Source organism: Fonsecaea multimorphosa (genome assembly GCF_000836435.1).
Source record: "Fonsecaea multimorphosa CBS 102226 unplaced genomic scaffold supercont1.13, whole genome shotgun sequence".
Lineage (NCBI taxonomy): Eukaryota > Fungi > Ascomycota > Eurotiomycetes > Chaetothyriales > Herpotrichiellaceae > Fonsecaea > Fonsecaea multimorphosa.
In genome coordinates, this window is record NW_015971647.1 from 821,057 (window position 1) to 838,909 (window position 17,853).

General features: G+C 53.6%; 8 protein-coding genes across 8 annotated transcripts; 2 read left to right on the forward strand and 6 right to left on the reverse strand.

Annotated features, from left to right (window-relative positions):
• Positions 1 to 88: 88 nt before the first annotated feature.
• Z520_07008 (uncharacterized protein) lies at positions 89 to 2,605 on the reverse strand (the record flags this gene model as incomplete). Its single annotated transcript, XM_016777507.1, has 1 exon — positions 89 to 2,605. The coding sequence occupies one exon, from the start codon at positions 2,603 to 2,605 to the stop codon at positions 89 to 91; it is 2,517 nt and encodes an 838-aa protein (XP_016631678.1).
• Positions 2,606 to 3,727: 1,122 nt separating this feature from the next.
• On the reverse strand, positions 3,728 to 5,467 carry Z520_07009 (uncharacterized protein; the record flags this gene model as incomplete). Its single annotated transcript, XM_016777508.1, has 1 exon — positions 3,728 to 5,467. The coding sequence occupies one exon, from the start codon at positions 5,465 to 5,467 to the stop codon at positions 3,728 to 3,730; it is 1,740 nt and encodes a 579-aa protein (XP_016631679.1).
• A 1,097-nt stretch (positions 5,468 to 6,564) lies between these two features.
• On the reverse strand, positions 6,565 to 7,332 carry Z520_07010 (uncharacterized protein; the record flags this gene model as incomplete). The annotated part of the gene is made up of 1 exon (XM_016777509.1): positions 6,565 to 7,332. One exon carries the CDS (start codon positions 7,330 to 7,332, stop codon positions 6,565 to 6,567), a length of 768 nt encoding a protein of 255 aa, XP_016631680.1.
• Positions 7,333 to 8,367: 1,035 nt separating this feature from the next.
• Z520_07011 (uncharacterized protein) lies at positions 8,368 to 9,453 on the reverse strand (the record flags this gene model as incomplete). The annotated part of the gene is made up of 1 exon (XM_016777510.1): positions 8,368 to 9,453. One exon carries the CDS (start codon positions 9,451 to 9,453, stop codon positions 8,368 to 8,370), a length of 1,086 nt encoding a protein of 361 aa, XP_016631681.1.
• A 709-nt stretch (positions 9,454 to 10,162) lies between these two features.
• Positions 10,163 to 10,735, forward strand: Z520_07012 (uncharacterized protein; the record flags this gene model as incomplete). The annotated part of the gene is made up of 1 exon (XM_016777511.1): positions 10,163 to 10,735. The coding sequence occupies one exon, from the start codon at positions 10,163 to 10,165 to the stop codon at positions 10,733 to 10,735; it is 573 nt and encodes a 190-aa protein (XP_016631682.1).
• A 2,547-nt stretch (positions 10,736 to 13,282) lies between these two features.
• Positions 13,283 to 14,562, forward strand: Z520_07013 (uncharacterized protein; the record flags this gene model as incomplete). Its single annotated transcript, XM_016777512.1, has 2 exons — positions 13,283 to 13,747; positions 13,846 to 14,562. 2 exons carry the CDS (start codon positions 13,283 to 13,285, stop codon positions 14,560 to 14,562), a joined length of 1,182 nt encoding a protein of 393 aa, XP_016631683.1.
• Positions 14,563 to 15,278: 716 nt separating this feature from the next.
• Z520_07014 (uncharacterized protein) lies at positions 15,279 to 16,387 on the reverse strand (the record flags this gene model as incomplete). The annotated part of the gene is made up of 2 exons (XM_016777513.1): positions 15,279 to 15,687; positions 15,753 to 16,387. The coding sequence occupies 2 exons, from the start codon at positions 16,385 to 16,387 to the stop codon at positions 15,279 to 15,281; spliced, it is 1,044 nt and encodes a 347-aa protein (XP_016631684.1).
• Positions 16,388 to 17,099: 712 nt separating this feature from the next.
• On the reverse strand, positions 17,100 to 17,753 carry Z520_07015 (uncharacterized protein; the record flags this gene model as incomplete). Its single annotated transcript, XM_016777514.1, has 1 exon — positions 17,100 to 17,753. The coding sequence occupies one exon, from the start codon at positions 17,751 to 17,753 to the stop codon at positions 17,100 to 17,102; it is 654 nt and encodes a 217-aa protein (XP_016631685.1).
• Positions 17,754 to 17,853: the final 100 nt, after the last annotated feature.

A 17,853-nucleotide genomic window follows, 5' to 3' on the forward strand; every position in this document is an offset into this window, starting at 1 on the left:
CCCATGCCCTCTCGCTCTAGTGATGCTGATGCTCGTCATTTTTCTTCAATCTCTGATCAAGGTGCTCCGCCAGATCCTTGGCCATACTCTAATGATGCTGATGCTCTCCGTGTCCGTTCAGTCTGTTGTCGAAATACTCCTCCAGATCCTCCGCCTCACTCAGCCTCAACGCTTCCTCGACACTGCCCACAAAGTGTCTCGTGCCGCCAACCAAGTCGACAATGCCGCTCCTCTCAAAACTCTTGTAGACTTGACTCCGTCTCTGAGGTAGCCGACAAAAGACAACACGAATGCCACGTTTGACATAATCTTCCACGATTTCAGTGAATACTTGGGTTCCGGAGCCATCGATTGTGGTGACGCCGTGCACATCAAAGATGATATTGCGGTTGTTATCCTCGTGCCGCACTCGCGGTAGAGAAGGATGGGCAGCATTGGTGCCGTACTGCTCTAGTCGCCGGAGTCGATTTTTCAATTCTCCCGTATTTGCGAAGGTGAGCGGTTCGGGGATCTTGACGATCAAACAGCCTTCGATGTATTCTATGTTCTCCGGCGTAAGTTCGGCATTTTCGAACTGGTTCGCAGTCCCAGGCACTTTGCCCAGAATTTGGATTCTGGGCTTTGTGGCATGGCGGATCAACGCCAGCAACGAGAGGCCGATGCCGAGTGCCATTCCAACTGACAATGAATAGAAGACCGTGGCCACGAAGATAATGGTCATCAGCGATAACTCCGTCCAGCCTCTGATCTTGAAGAAAAATTTGATGTCATGAGGACATTCTTCGATGAGAGAGTATGCGACAACCGAGACCATGGCCGAAAGTACGCCCTTGGGGAGGTAGTAGAAATAGGGGACGACGAAGAGTACGCATATCAAGGTGATGAGACTGAGGAGAATGCTGCTCATAGGCGTAGTGCCTCCGGTCGACGCGTTCACTTTGCTTCTACCATAACCACCGAATGCAGGCAAAGCCATGAAGAAGCCACCGGCAATGTTCGCAGTGCCCAAAGCAATCAATTCCCGGTTGGCGCTGAGCGTCATGTGCTTGACTTGGCCTCCTTCTCCGAGGCTTTTGGCCGCGACCGAAGATTCGAAGAAGCCTAGTAATGCAATCAGGAAAGCCGTGCTCAACGCCGTGTCGAAATGTTTCACGTGTCGAAACTGGAAAGGCCAGTGGAATGGAATGGCTGTTCCGCCAGACGACTTGACTTCACCAAGGACGTCAAGGCCTTGTTTGTCCCAGGAATATGCCCAAGCCAGAACCGCCGAGAGAGCGACCACAATGAAGCGGTCGGGAAAATATGCCACCCAGTGATACCTAGGCTGCAGTTGCTGTTTGAGATACCTAAATACCATGATGATGGCAAAGGCTCCGAATGAAACCGCGGCCGTCAACCTATGAGCGTCCCCCAGGTTCCTAGCCAGGAATACCAGCTTTTGAGCACTGCTTCCGTGTGAGACACCACCAATCTGGTTCGCAAGTTCGGTGAGACCCAACTCGGGAATCAACTGATCAACGAGAATGACAAATCCGATCGCGCTAATAAAGCCTCGAAGAAAAGGTCGACTGAGGACGCTGTCGAGGAAACCAAGTCTAGCCAGGCCGGCGGCGAAAAGGATGGTTCCCGCCATTGCGGTCACCAGGCCGCCAATTTCGGCGTTGAGCTTGGAATTATCATCATTGGATTCTCCTCGGTCAATGCATGTCTTGATCACCTGACCAACCAGCAAAGACCCTGCTGCTTCAGGTCCGACGACCATCCGCGGACACGAGCCCAAGAACGCATAGATCATCGGGTTGAAGACAAAGGAATAAAGCCCATTGATGGGGGGCACATGTGCCAGGTTTGCAGCGAATGAGAGGGACATGGGAATGTAAAAGGATGCCATGGTAAGGGCAGCGATCAGATCACCCCGGAACCAGCTCCATCGATACTGGCTGATCCACTTGACGAAAGGGAAGTAGTAGGAGAAGTACATGTAGCGATGGCTCTTAATCCCATGTCTGTCGGCGAGCCATCTGGTCGTGCTCAGGCTTTTACTGGGAGTGAGAGTGTCGCTGACAGCCTCGCCCAGGATGCCTCGAACCGGATCCCGTGGACCGCCGTCCTCGGCAATCTCATCGGCGTACCGACCCCCAAAAGAGAGATTGCCGCTCCCCTCACTTTCGATCGAAGGAGCTCGGGGAGAAAATGTGCCATGATCGCAGTTCTTCAGGCCACAGATACGGCTGTGGTGATAATTCCCCAGTGCGTGGTTCCGAGCATTTAACAACTGCGCCGAAGGTTCGACAAGTTCGCCTTGAACGTTGTCCCCCTCTTCATTTGCCAAAGGCTCCGGCTCAGCAATGAGAGGTGTATTTTCGTCGACCATCAAGGTAGGTGGGGGCAGGTCCGGCTCCTCTTCGTCACTTGTATTTTCATCAAAGCTGGACTTTGCCTTCTTGTCTTCTGGGGAGAGAATCGTGGTCTCACGCAGCCGGCTAGGGATATGGGGTGCGTATTGGTCGACGTCCGCAAACCTGACACTTTGCTGAGATACCCGCCGGGGAGGTGGAGTTGATGGTTCTGACGAACGCATGCAGGACGGTCTGGGATCTGTCATGGCTGGTTCAGTCAATGGGGCGTAGGGTAGCCAGAGAGACCGCCGACGTCATGTCATTTCTAAGTGAGAACGTCCCAAGATGCGCCCTTGGACTTGAAAGCAGAGGCTCTCACAGGAGAGGAGGATTCAGACGAGGTGAAGGAGTGATTCAAGAAGATTAGAGGTGGGCGTTCAAAGCGAATGGAATGTTTGGCTCAGAGCATCAGAACGCGTTGGCAGCAGAGAACTTTTGAGGGTGCAGTGAGCAGGGCCATTCTTGCCTTGCAAACCCAATCAGCTGGGACCAAACAGGCACGGAAGGAAGGAACTCAATGTGGCCTCGGTGGGTTGATTTTCAAATGACGTGAGGTTTGCACCTTCATTATTTAGCGAAGGCTTGACTGGTTGGACGAGCTGCACGTGACGTGACGGAGCAGGAATATCTTTGATCCGGAATCGCTACTCTCTGTACAGACACCCACCAGGTACGAGGGTACGTGTCGAGGTATGGAGTAGCCGCTCTCATCAGCAAAGACATGTATTGTAGAGGGAGACTGGAAACTCCAATGACATGCCCATTAGTTAGATCCTGGCAAAATATTGGACCGCTATTCCAACACATGAACCTTACCCATGGAAGGCCACATTGAGAAACCCAGACACACAATCAAGACACAAACACATACACATAATCCAGTTCCCATACCCTCGAGACTGAACGTGTCGAGACTCATGAACGCCAGGCACCACCCACAAACATCCAAAGGCTGCTCTATGGTCATACACCAACACCCAAATCGTCAAAAATAGCTGAGACCCACCCAATGTCGCTCGTACATTTCAGAACACTGACGCAATATATACAGGAGAATCGAAATGGGAAATGACAGCAAGACGCCGACTTCTGTGGCTGCAAGGGTATTCGCGAAGCAGAAACGCTCTGCTCGTCCAGCATCAAACCATGGTGCGGCAAGACGTCAGCCGCAGAAAAACAGTCCATCAAGAACAGAAAGAACAGGGTAGATAATGTGTAAGGCTCGTAAGATTCGGAAGCCGTTCTTGATAGCGTCAAGGATCCAGCAGTGGGACAAGGTGATTGTCGTCGCATCGTGGACATCGTGGTAGGAAGGTCAGGGCTATCCTTCAGCCAATTTTGAAGGAAACCTCGCCACACTTCGATCTGGCTGCGCTGAATTTTTCAACCCGGTCGATCATCCACCCGGAGGTGTACTCATCTTTGGAATCGACCGGCCGTCCCATCTTGATGGAGTGGCTCAGTTTGCAGGTTCCGGGATGCCACGCAAATTGCATACATTGCTTGTCCTTCTCACAGACGGCACGGCAGTCTTGGATTGATTCAACGGATTTCTTCTCGAACTCGCCAAGCTCATCCCACATGTTTTGCTTCTCATCGTCATTTTTCCAGTCCCAGTCGTTGTCTTCTTTCACGTGGTCCTCTTTAGGTTGTGTAAAGGTTCTGTCCCCAGAGAGGTTGTTCCAGTCTTTCTTCTCCTCGGAGATGTGGGGCCGGACAAAATCTTCAAAAACATCCTTGTATAGGTAAGGAACTGCGCCCGGGTCTTCGTCGTCCCAGGTCTTATTGATCCAGTCCTTCTCAAATTGCCAGAGCGCTTCCACCTCGTACGAATGCACATGGTGCCAAGTGATGGCCGGAGTACACCAAACGTTATCGGCCCAGACGAAGCCGGATGGAGGGTCCACTTGGAACATGGGCCAGGCACCGCTGACGCTGACTCCGGCGTGGCCCATTGCAACTCCCAGCATGACATCCCCGCAGCAGATCGTGGAAGTCTCTTTCTCCCAATCGGCGATCTTCTCAGGGGTGCGGATCTCTTCGAATTTCTGGACCGCATTGCGAGATAATAGGTAGCCTGTGCCGCCTTGTGCAAAGGCAGTAGGGCCATGCCAATAGACGCAGCCTGCATACAGCGGTTCGTCGGGGTCCATGGTGTCGAGAAGAAGCAGGAGATTCGCCCAGCTGAGATATGTGTCGGCATCGATTGTGACAAACCATTCTGCGTCGGGATACTTCAGGTAAGCCTTGTGAAGCATGGGAATATTTTTCCATTTATCCAGCGCCCAGGCTCTGTCAGATCCCAGCACGCTCACGTCGCCGTGCGCAACATGGGCGGCGTGGACGTCATTGTAGAACCGGAAGTCATCATGGTTCTCTTTGTATTCTTGTCCAATCTCGTCCAGCGCATCTTGGATACGGAACTCTCCCACCTGCTGCTCCATATCCGAGAAGACCATGAAGTTAGGTACGCACTGAGCCAGTGTGACGAGCTGTTCGGGGACACGAGCAAAGACTTCGGTAGCCCCTGTCTTGACCATGACCACGACTTTGTCCGCGCCCGGCAATTGGCGACATGGTGGGATCCGAGGGTCGGACTTCTGTGTAGGAGCCGACGGGAGGACAGTTTCGCGAGAAGTAGTTGGCTTGGTTTCAGACTCGGATTCGAACTCGGACTCGGGCGCGAACTCATAGCCGGATTCGGGTTCAGGTTCAGGCTCAGAAGCAGCATCCATACCAGGCTCCAGCTCGGGTTGAGACCCAGACTCAAGGTCTTGTTCCGTGTCCGTTGACGCATACTCTTCATACTCTTCAGTTTGAGGGACCAGATCGGAGTCTTGCTCAACCTCGTAGTAACCGTCTTCAAGCTCGACGTCAGCTACATCATCGACAGCGGCAGAGGAGGAGGAGGAGCTCGAGCTTTTCCAGAAGGATGCTGGAGAAGAAAGGCTATAGTCGGCATCTGGGCCGGGGCTGGGAAGGTAGTAGGATCGAAACAGGAACAGCGAGACCAGAGTGACGAAGACGAGGAGGAGCCTCACGGGGCTCAGTGCTCGAGGAAGGGACATTGACATGTTGTTAGGGGTGCGGGAGCGCACTCAGCCTCTAAGAGAGGAGACGAGGTTGAGGTTGAGGGTTGACGAGGACACGACGAACCACGAAAGGGAGCATGCCAGGAGACCATTTTCTTCGTCGTGTACAGGTCCTACTCGTAATTACTACTAATACTCCGTATGGCATCCCTTGATCTAGAAAGCTGAGACTCCAGGCCTCAGGCATTCAGGGGAAAGATGTTTGATAGGCGCATGGCCCTGTCGATCAGAAATTGGCTTGGTGGGTCGGTGGTTATCTGACGCTCATCCCTAGCAGACGCGCCACTGAGCTGAAACTTGCGCCGAGGTGGCCGACAGTGCCCCCCCAGCAGCCCCTAACCATGTAGGTTTGGAGCCTACCGGTGCGACTTCTTGCCCCTAGCAGTGCACTTGATGCCCATAAGCCCACCGCCCTTACCCCCTTTAGGCGTGCTGCTACCGATCCGATCCCATGCGAGGGCAACGTCGCAAAGACAACTCATTCCTCCATCGCTGCTATCGCCCACAAGCTATTTAAATCACGGCCACGCTGACACTAAGTTAGTACCTGGGCACTCGTAGGTTTGACTCGCACCTCCGCTAGAGAGGTAAGCGACATTGTTAATTGGGCCTCCTACAAGATAAGAAACGCCATCTGGAACGAAAAGTGCCATTTTACGCAAGATGATAAAATTTTACGCAAGATCACAATATCCATCAGGTTCTTATCCAGTGGCTGACCATGCCCTGGTGGGTACCTAGGTACATTAGGGGCATAGGAAACAGCACAGCACGACAGCAACAAAGATCAAAGATCAAAGATCGTGACACAAACGTCACAGCATGCAGACGCAGACGCAGAAGCGATCGTACTCGTAAGACCAACAGCATTGCCACTTCGAACATTCCATGTCGTGCAACGTCGTATTTTCCCCGTGAACAGCCACATCAGCCGCAAATTCAAGTCGGTGCTCGTCACTCACATCGTCCCATTCTTTGACACGATCAATACCGGTTCACTCACTCGCCGCTTGCCGATGCCCAGCCGTCCCTTGCAATCGGCCGGGACATTCCAAGCACCTTGTCAGCTGCTCTCACTCGGGATGTCCGCTGTTGCTCTCTTCCTCGAACATCAGATCGACGACTTTGAGCGATTGAAGTGCCCAATAGGAATGGCCTGCTCTCCAGGAATAGAGGATGCACACCGGAGTGAACCAGGGAGGTCGTTGCACTTGCTGGAGTTGATTTCCATCCCAATAATAGTGGATGGCAGCACACTCCTCCTCACGGGTGCGGAAGTCCAGTGAGATGCGGATCGAAAGCTCAATATTTTCGTTACCGTCGACGAGGAAGGCTTGCATCCATCTTGGTAGCTGAGGCCTGATTTGACGGTGTATTTCGGGTCGTTGTCGATAGATGATCTCCTCCATCTCAAACCGGTCAGTGAGGTCACACCCAGCACGGTCCAGGTTAGTGGCGGGATAGACGACGACGTCGTTCTTGCAGACAATCTCCCACAGGTTGGGAAATGCGAGGGTGTCGAGGTGTTCGACGTGGCCGTTTTCCAAGACGATTGTTTCAATGCTTTCCCGGAGTCCAGTCGGGATTTCCAGGTTGCTCGGGCGAGCCCCATTCTTACAGACTAGGGTCTTGATGCCTCCTGGAGAACGAGGCCTGTAAGAATCGAGAGCAATGGTGGCAAGATTCGGTTGCTGTTCTGGCAGGTGCCAGCAGTTCTTGCTGGGGTCTTCGGCATCAGGCTCCACGATAAGGTACTCATTCGAGGGGACATGGCTGGAGGTCACCGTCCTGTCGTCTCCCGGCAGATCGACAGAGGTTTGGGGCTTTTGATCGTCATTCATGTTTGAAGAATAAGACGTGGGCTGATATGAAGACACAACGGTAACAAGCAGGATGCAAGGTGTTTGGGGTTGGGCTGAGAACGAAAGCGAGGAAGACGGATGCTGGGCTGCCACGAGCACTGACCCTCTCTTCTAATATATCTAGTTCCTTTCCCCTCTTCTGTCAAGGAATGGGAACGAACCATTGTGCGTGCTCCGAGCGGGAGGTGACGACAGGTTTTCCTGCAAGGTGGCTCGACCGCGATCTTGGACCACTTGTGAAAACCGCATTATAGGCTCGAGTGCCCTTTCAGCAGCAAGCCATGAGCCCAGGTGGCGGACGCCAGCCCATTTCACTGGATGTGTCTACCATAGCAGACTGTGTCAAAGTGCCAGATCAAGTGACAACCCGCATTGTGTTGACACTAGTCAACTTGAGGCGAAAGATCTGGCAGAGAAAACTGTCTCAGAGCAGGAAGGGCGAGTCAACACCCCTGGTCGGCGAGCTGTGGACCAGTAACAGGCAACGGACAGCACGGCATGTGCATTCAAGATACGAGGCACTTAGGAGAGACGGAAAGGAGGAGGTGCACGGCATGGCCGATATCCCTTGCATTGACGCCTCCCCTGCACAAGAGCGGCTGGGCAGGCCTTTCCCTAGCACTCCCAGGCAACTCGCTGACCTGATGGTTCTTCGACTCGAGCAATGCAAGGACGAAAACACAAGGACGAAAACACTACGCGGTAGCAAGGCTGAACATTGCTCGCTCCAGAGCTCCAAGGGCAAGATCTGGGGAGGATGGTGTGCCAGACTGCGAGATGTCACAGTGTCTGCGTCGATTGAGTTGGCAAAGATGGTCGTTTTTACTCCATATTGCTACCTCGCTACGGCGAGACTCGCATTGGCTCCCAATCACCTGCTTGCAAGTGAACCAGGATCGATCATCTTAGGCCCACCCGTCAAACGCGGCATTCTGCGTGGTCTGCCAGCCGCGGCCCCATTGAAGGCGTTACTATTGGGCCTCCTGAGTCCTTAGGCTAGGGCTGGTTCGCGTCTCAAGCACCCGATGTGCCGTGGTTGGCTGTCCTGGCCTCCAGCAGCTTCTGGGCGTCGACCAAGCCGTTCAGCTCCATGGTTCTCCACTGAACTGCCTTGCAAAGACCGTACAGGCACTTGACGGTGGGCATTGCGATCCCTGCCCTCTCGCCCTCCCTCAGTGCCTCGCCCAGGATGTTCTCGTACTCAATAAAGCGCCCTTTTCGCCGATCCTGCAACATGCTTGGAGCGCAGAATATCTCCATGGGATCACACTCCACCATCGACTCCACCAGGGACTCTGGCAACTCGACGTTTGCTGCAGCTTGGGCTGCCGCACGGATCTCATTCATTGCCGGCCTCACCAGCAAATCGAGGGGGTTGGCCCGGTCCTGGACGTCGGATGCTAGTCGAAAGCGGGTGGTGTCCAGGTCTGTCAGTGCACAAATTGGATTCCACACGGCGTTATACATGAGCTTTCTCCACCGAACAAACAGCACGTCCGCCTGATACGAACACTGCACTTTGCCCGATGCGGAGTATACTCGTACAAACTCCTCTGCGGCAGCGACCTGCTTGTGCTGATCAATTTTACCGGACAGGAATGGGCCGATGAAAAGCCTGTCCACGTCGTTCTGGAGGATGTGCCCTGGACTTAGCTCGTCGGCACCCATCAATGACACCCCCGAGAGACAGATGTTGTCCGGGAAGGCCTGCATCAGTGGCTTCTCGATGTTCAATCCGTTCTGGATGAGCACAATGACTGAATGGCCGGGCGTGACGGCTGGACGGATCAAGTCGGCCACGGTTGGTGGGACATCCGGGATGTTCTTGGTGGTGACAATGACATAGTCGAATGGTTTGATCGATCCTGGTCCGTCGGGCGCCGTGACGTCCGGCACCTTGGACAGCACTTCGGATGGCTTCCACGCATTGAACTTGCCATGATCACACGAGTCGATGGTGAAACCTTTCTCTTTGACCACGCTGTAATTCGATCGCAGCACGGCCGCCACGGTCGCCAGCCCGCCCTTTTCCAGGTTCACGGCCGTCATGGTTCCTATGCCCCCGCTGCCCACGAGAAGGACTCGGGCCTTCTCTGCCATCTCGAGCGACCAGAAGTCTTTTCCTGCTTGAGTTCTGCTTGATCTGTCACACTGCACAACGTTGACTGAGGAAGGGCGCCGCAATCTTTTGTGCCCTGGACAATATTACTATTATTTATTTACGGCAAAATGTCCAAGATGTGCCAGGGCGTGGTGAACGCTGGCCCAATGAACGGTGACTTCCGCACTGCTGGAGATGCCCGCTTTTTGTCATCTACAGCGTACCTCGTATATACTTTCGTACTTTTCCCACAAGAGACTCGTCCAAGCTGCCAGATCTTGGTGAATTTCAGAAGTAACGTCATGCAGCATTTGGCACTGGACCGGCCTTTGGTTGTCCAGTCTTGCTGCTCAAAATGTCCCGGTACCGGCCTGCCATTAGCCAATGGCAATGTACCACCCGGGCCGGAGGGGTGCCTTCTTAGGCACCACACGGTGGCTCTCCTTTCACGTATATATTGTGCTGACCGGCTCTCGTGGATGTGCGGATTTTGCTATTGTATAGTTATTCCTAGCTGTCTAGTTTTGAGAAGGAAAAAAAAACACAAGAGATCCGGAGATCAGGAGTTCTCTTTTGCTGGTGACTCCACAACCGCGAACCTCAGGAACCTCTTAAACCCTCTACATTCGGCCAGAAGAAAAGGGAAAAGGAGACCGAGACACCAACACCAACACCAACACCAACACCATTACCAAGAACCCAAAAAAGATGGCTGCCACCGCCCTCCTAGTCTGCGACATCCAAAACGGCATCGTCGAGCGAGTTCAAGGCCCAGGGCAGGACACGGAGTTGTTCCTGCAGCGTCTATCCCAGACCATCGACGCGGCACGCCACGCGGGGCTGACCGTCATCTACGTGCGCGTGGCATTCCGGCCTGGGTATCCCGAGGCGTCGCCACGCAACGCGTCGCTGGCCCGCGTCAAAGCGCACGGCAGCGCGGCTGGATTCGGCGAGGACGACCCTTTGACGCAGATCCACGCCGCGGCGTTGCCCCTCCCGACGGACATCGTGGTCACCAAGCGGCGCGTGTCGGCGCTGCACGGGACGGACCTGGACCTGGTCCTGCGCAGTTTGGGGGTGGAGAACTTGGTCATCGCGGGCCTCAGCACCAGCGGCGTCGTCATGTCGACCGTCCGCCAGGCCGCCGACATGGATTACAGGCTGGTCGTGCTGGCGGATCTGTGCCGCGACTCGGACCAGGAGATGCATGATGCGGCGATGAAGGTCATTGCGAAGCAGGCCGAGGTGGTCACCTCAGAAGACTGGGTTGCTGGATTGTAGGTATTGACATGGTTTTCAATTCCAATCAAGAGGTGGCATCTGGGGAGCCTAAATACCCTACATTGTATGAGAGTACCATCCTATATTTTTCTTCCCTTCTTCCCCTTCCCCCCCCCCCCTCTTCCTTTCTTTCACTTCCGCAGGTCTCTACTAGACTCATCTACCACGACACTCTCAGACTTTGCGTCTACGAAGGAAAATACTGGTTAGATGCAACCCATGCCAACAAGTGATATCTCTTGCAGCGGAAATCTCGTTGCAGATGAGCAAGAAAGTTTGATCATCCTCGACCAACAGCACCTCATCATGACCACCACCGAATACATGACGATGCATTGAAGTTTTGACCACCGGCGACGGAGAGCGCCTCTGACTAATCAAGAGGGGTTGGCTCGGGGACAAGTCGTGAGGATCTCGAAGGGCTCGCGACCTGCCTTCGGTGTCGAAGGACATTGCGCAGCTGACACTACCATCAGTTCCAGGCGGATTCCACAACTCCAGTCGAACGCATCCATTGATCTTCAACATGAATTGCGATTGCGAAACAGGAGTGAAGACATTTCAAAGCTCCAGGCAGAATCCTCAACATGTGATCCGTACCGAATACATTCTATGTCGAACGGCGCGGGCACGACCAAACCGAACACCTTGTGTGCCTCCCAGCGGACGGATGAGAGTTATGCCTCTGTCTCTTGATACTCAAGACAGGAATCTCAATGGAGAATGCCCCAAATGTGCCAGGCGCACTCCGTCCGATTCATCGGATCGGTTAGGCTCGGCCAGTTGTACCCCATCTTAGTATTGAACAACGAGAGCGAGCCTCGTTAGGAGCATCAAAGGCGAGCTTCTCATACATGCTGACTTTTTGGTCAGTACAGCAGTTTCACCCTTCAAATCATGATAAAAACGTACAAGTTTTCCGTCTTTGTTACTGTATAGACCTCGTGTGATACTTGCTCGAGGTTTACAGAGTGGAACGATTTACAACAGAGATCGATGACAAGATGCATCTTTGTGGAATCATCTGGGGGACAGAGATGCGGAAAGTAGTCATCTTCGGGATCAATATTGATTGTTTCGAAAAACTTTTGGGTTATCGTCCCTGGATCACGTTCATATCGCTCATGGATTCATGGAAGCGAAGGACGATACGTTTCGGGATCACTCCCTCGAGGGAAGCATGGTGGCGATGGTGGAAGGGGGTAATTGACATGGTCCACCAAATGGTGTTGTTGCTAGCTGTGAAAGGAAGCCGGGATTCGCAATATACTGACGGGAACTTGCTTCACGACCATGGAGGGTGAGATACGGCTTCGGCTTCAAAGTTCATTTCTACCTTGGCTTGGCGAGTTTGCTCACTTTGCTCTGTCGCGGACATGGAGAATTCGAAATGCGGAAGGTTCCACGACAACGCGAGGTGGCACCCTTCGTGTTTGCTTTGCTCACAACTACAAAGCGCGCTCCAATCCACCCCATTCCTGTCGCGCAATTTGGATCAAGGAGTGGCTGACCTCGGGGTGAGGGATCCATCGGCGAAACATCCTGTCGCCCGGCCCAGACCTGTGAGAAAAGCCCACGCCCTCCGCAAGTAGACAGCACTTCTCAATTGCATGTTCACCCCCTACCAAGGCTGTTCCCAAGATGCCACATAACGTTGTTCACCTCACCCACTATTCGTGAATCAAACTGCGATGCCGTTGGGGACGCACGATACCAACTCACCGCACGAGTAGCGGCACTGGGACCTGTAAGCAGATACTTATCTGGGCAGCCTTCAGCTTGATACAACCCTCTCCGTAACAACGCAAGGCAATTTCTAGACAGGAGCTCCAGGCATATGAAGGATCTATCACACGCGCTCCAGCACAGCCTCAGACTGTTTTCTGCTTTTCTTTCTTGCAGGACAAGCTCCAAGCGTCCAATGCCGGCGCCGAATCGAGTTGTTGGGCGCGAAGCTTTTGGGTATAGGTAGGTAGTCCACCAGGCCCAACAAGTTGAAGCCCGGGTATACTCGCCAGGGGCCACACAAGGCCTGGGGCCAGGAATGACAAGATATAACAGATTCGCAGAATTCAGGAGCGTTTTCTGCGAATCTCGTCCTTTTAGAGGTTCGGGCCTACCTGGTAGGGCTGTTCCTGACAACCAAGGTTCATATTAGATAGTCACTCGGGATGGAATAAAATAATGAGGGAGATATCACAATCTTAGGTCTTCATAAGCGGAAGAGATCTGTGAGGCGAGAAGAGTGTCTGCTGACTTGAAATTCCGGAAAGGGAGAGAGAGAGAGAGAGAGAGAGAGAGATCGATCTTTTGGTTTGCGGGTGGCAAACGGCATTGGAGACCGTGTGGGACATGGATTTTGGCCCCGGTGGATGTAGACGCGGAGAATTGTCCGGGCGAGGCCGATACCCATATATAATATACTACGACATACCGTGTAAATATATCTTCCAGAGCCATCTCTTAAAGAACCCGTGGCCAAAACGAACGGGACTAAAACAAGCCCGAGATTATCCATCCATATCCATATTCATATCAAACACAAACATGGGCTCCATCCCCATCGCACCGTCGTCGACGCAGGGACCACTCGCCCCTCCCCCCTCGACCACGGCCTACAAAATCGCCTCCATCCCCGCCGACGGGATCGGGCCCGAAGTGATTTCCGCGGGGATTCGAGTCCTCGAGACCCTCTCCCAGGCGTTTTCATCACGCTTCACTTTCCAATTCACCCACTTTGACTGGTCCAGCGACACGTACCTGCAGAAGGGGCGGTACATTCCCGAGGGTGGGCTCGACGAGCTGCGCCAGTTTCACGCGATTCTGTTTGGTGCCGTCGGCGACCAACGAGTCCCCGACCATATCTCGCTTTGGGGTCTCAGGCTCGCTATATGTCAGCCCCTGCAGCAGTACGCCAATGTAAGGCCGACAAGGATCTTGAGGGGAGTCACGTCGCCGTTGTCGAGTTGTCAGGGGAGTTTGGAGAATGCGAAGAAGCTGGATTGGGTTATTGTGAGTTTTCCTTTGCCTTCTTCTTCTCCGCGGTCTGAAAACAGGCGCCTCTCCGGCATTGTTATTGTTCTAACACCAGGACTTTCTGGTGGGGATAGATCCGTGAAAACAGTGAAGGCGAGTACGCCGGGCACGGGGGCCGCTCCCACGTCAACCAACAGTGGGAGGTGGGGACCGAAGTGAGCGTCTTCACGCGGCACGGGTGCGAGCGCCTGCTCCGGTTCGCGTACGAGACGGCGCGGTCCCGACCACGCAAAAGGTTGACGTTCGTTACAAAGTCCAACGCGCAGCGCAACGGCATGGTTTTGTGGGATGAGGTCAACGAGTCCGTGGCGCGCGACTACCCGGATGTCAGTGCCGACAAGATGCTCGTGGACGCCATGACGTGCCGCATGACCCTGCAGCCCGAGACTATTGATACCGTGGTGGCAACTAACCTACACGCCGACATCCTCTCCGATCTGGCCGCCGCGCTGGCTGGGTCTATTGGGATCGCACCCACGTCTAACTTAGACCCGACCCGCAAGAACCCCAGCATGTTCGAGCCCATCCATGGCTCCGCGTGGGACATTGCCGGCAAAGGTGTCGCAAATCCGGTGGGAACCTTCTGGACCTGTGCTGAGATGGTAAGGTGGCTGGGTCAGCCTGAGGCTGCGGATATGTTGATGGCGGCCGTCGAGGCGGTCTTGGAGACGGGCGTCAAGACCAGGGATCTCGGGGGGCAGGCGGGCACCGATGAGGTGACGACCAAGGTGTGCGAGGAGATTCTGCGACTGGGCAAGGAGCGAGGATTCTTTGTCGCCGGTAAAGAATAGGTAGCGAATGAGTGATCAGCACTCTCACTACCTTGTGTATATCTATCCACCCGCTTTCGCCCAGTCCACAATGACGCCGAGAATGAAAAAGTACAAAGGCTACCTGCCAAAAGCTAGACACAATATTGCGGGTTGGTTTGCCCTACTCACACCTACCCAATACTAGCAGGACTCTAGGGTGCAACGGCGCGGCTAGTTGAGCCTGAAGAGACAGGAGCATAGCCGGGTACATCGTATGATGCAATCACAGCAAAAATAATCCATGGTCGTAAGGGGAAGCATGAAACTCCACCTCATTCCGAGGGAAGTCGATATTCGATATTCGATACTCGGACTGACTGCATAACCTTAGCGATAGGACCTGGGACATCCAGCAGCACCATTCACCCTTGCCATATAACACCGAAACCAATTAATGATACAATAGTCCATGCTCTGGCACTGACTCCTTACGCTGAGTGCAATCCCGGAATTCACAATGTCTCCTTCCTGTTCTGTGTTCGTCCTGTTTCTTTTCGCCAACTAGCGTCACACTGCCTCGATCTGTTCACTTTGCTGATTCCCATGTTCAAACACGAGGAATGCGGCGGGGAGCAGGAGAATGCGTGTCCCTCCCGCGGTGCTGCATGACCGCTCCACAAGATTCACACACAATAGCGCAGCATGGCCATAGCCCATGTGAAGAGACACCATCGTGTATTGAAAGCCGTCGATGATCACACTGCGTGGCCTCGTTTCGCGTAAGTGACCCAGAAGGTGCTGCCTCGGGTTGTTTTGATGCTCACCTTGCCAGAAGTTCCTGCTTCAGCGGGTCCTTGTCCATCATCACCCCCTCTGGTCTCAACATCGCCGTCATTCTCGTCAACTGCCACGTCGTCTCCTTCTGGACATGCAGGGTCACCACCCGCTCCGTCGAAGTAAAGCTGGGCTCGGTCTGAATTGGTGAACGTACGCCTCGCGTGTCTTTGGACAATGGCACGAGAAGATCGATTCACAGCACGTTCAGACTTTGCCCCCAAAAGGGCCTGTGCATCCGTTGGCGAATTTTCCTTGTTGAGATCATCTGTATCAAAATCATACTCACCTGTATGGGACAGGTCATCCGGAGTCGGTGGAAACGAAAGCCTGCACCAGACGAGAGTCAGCAAAATCTCCAGGGGGAAGGCCGGCAATCAAATGGGGGGATTTACGGGAGGAAACGGGCGTAGGCATCGACATCCTTCTGGACAAAGTTGCAGAAGACGACCTTTTCGATCTGAAGTCCCTTTGGCCCACCGAGGAACGCACGGACCTCGGAGATGGCGGCTCGAGCTGCGTCACGGCTAGGATAGCCATAGACACCAGTGGAAATTGCAGGAAATGCGATGGACTTGCAGCCATGTTCGACGGCGAGATTGAGGGCGGTGCGGTACGCGCCACGCAGAAGTGGTTCCGAGGTTTCGTGGTCCTCGAAAACGGGTCCGACGGCATGGATGACCTTCCTGGAAGGAAGGTTGTACGCCTCAGTTATTTTGGCAGAGCCTGTTTCGCATCCACCAAGAGTCGCGCATTCCTGTAGCAGTCTGGGTCCAGCGGCACGTTGGATGGCACCATCAACACCACTTCCTCCACGGAGACCGCGGTTGGCAGCGTTGACTATGGCATCAACCTTGAGTTTCGTGATGTCAGCCTGAATGACACAAATCTTGTTATTGAAGTCTTGGTTTGGAGATGGCAGGCCTTCCTCGACTGAGGGATTGAGCTGGTCATTGTTGTACAGAAACGAGAGAGTCGGGATGTCCTCGACCGGAATTGGGATCTTGGAAGACAGAGGACGGAATGCCATGGCTGATGTCTGCTTGTCGTGAAAATGTGCAAAACTGAAGAAGTGCTTGACAAATGAGAAGGGTGTGTGACAGAACAGGATACTTGACCGATGAAGTAAGAAGCCGGGGATGCGTATGCGTGGACGAGATGTGGAAGCGAAAGAGAGGTGTCTGACTGATGGATTGATAGAAGGGAGACGAAGTTGGGAGATGGAATAATGAAGACAAAGGGAGGAAGTGAGAGATGAGCGAGGCATGAGAATATATATAATATAAAATAAGATGAAGCAGTTGCCCCGGCTGCCCTTTCGACTGCCACTGCCTTATTACCAGCAACACGTACTAGTTACTAGCAGTGACAACGACGACGACTACGTAGAAGTCACTGGTGCGGGGGAAGCTCCCCGCTGCCTTTCCCCCCCCCAGCAGTTTCTTGCGTGGGCAGCTATGCCGACCTGATCACATTCACAACAGGAGAAACAAAGACAGAGACAGAGCAAACCTGAAACGCAGCCTACGATGACTGTGATTTGCTTCAATAGCACTTGCTCACATGTGCGGCCGTACCAAACCCCTTCTCGTGAAACCTGTGGTTCTGCATTCGCGCAGATTGCCTTGCTCTGCTGCTGCACCCAAAGACAAGTTAGCCAGGATGTGAGGTACTTCCTCTCCAAAGATTCGCTGCCAATTCCCTTGTCCCAATGTATCATAGCACGTTGAGTGATTCCGTGTCTACCACTTCGCTTCTTTGCTGGCCAAAAAGGCCTTCAAGATGGTCACTCTCTTCTCCAAAGCAGCCACCCATTTCTCCAGCGCCTGTCTTGTGGTCTCTGGATCTGTTCCCTCGCCACCCAATCGCACATAGAAGTCTTTCCGGTAGGGGGTGGCACTCATGGCGGCGCTGAAGAGGGGTTTGATCAACAGTCCATGATGCGGCGCCAGAGTATTCTTGTAGCTTGCTCGAAATCCATCCGCGAGCTCCTTGTTCGGTTTTGGTTCCACAGCTTTGACCGACGCGTTGGTGGTGAGATCGGACCGCAGTGCCTGTGCTGTGAAATCCAATCCACGAGTGAGCCACACCAGCCCTTCGGTCGCCTTGTGAGATTTTGAGGCCAGTTCTGTCTTGACCAGCTCTTGAACCGTTGTTGAGCCCGATGGGGCAGCTTGATAACGGCCACGAATTTTGGTTACGTTTCCCATCATATCGTTCTTTACGGGCGTGAAGGCTACCGAGCCCAAAAGATCAAAAAGAGTGGTGGTGGCTTCGGAGGCATCGAGGAATTCGAGGGTGGAAATGCCGCCGTCGTCAGAAATGGGGACGTCGTCGAAGTGCACTTTGTGGGTGTCAAACCAGGTTTTGCCTGGTGGGATTTGAGTACCGGACATCGCGAGAAGGTGAGATATAATTCTGCTCAAAAGAGAGTATAGAAAAAGCTGTTGAGCATGGAAAATAGAAAGGGGTATGGAAGTGACGGTGAAGGCTTGT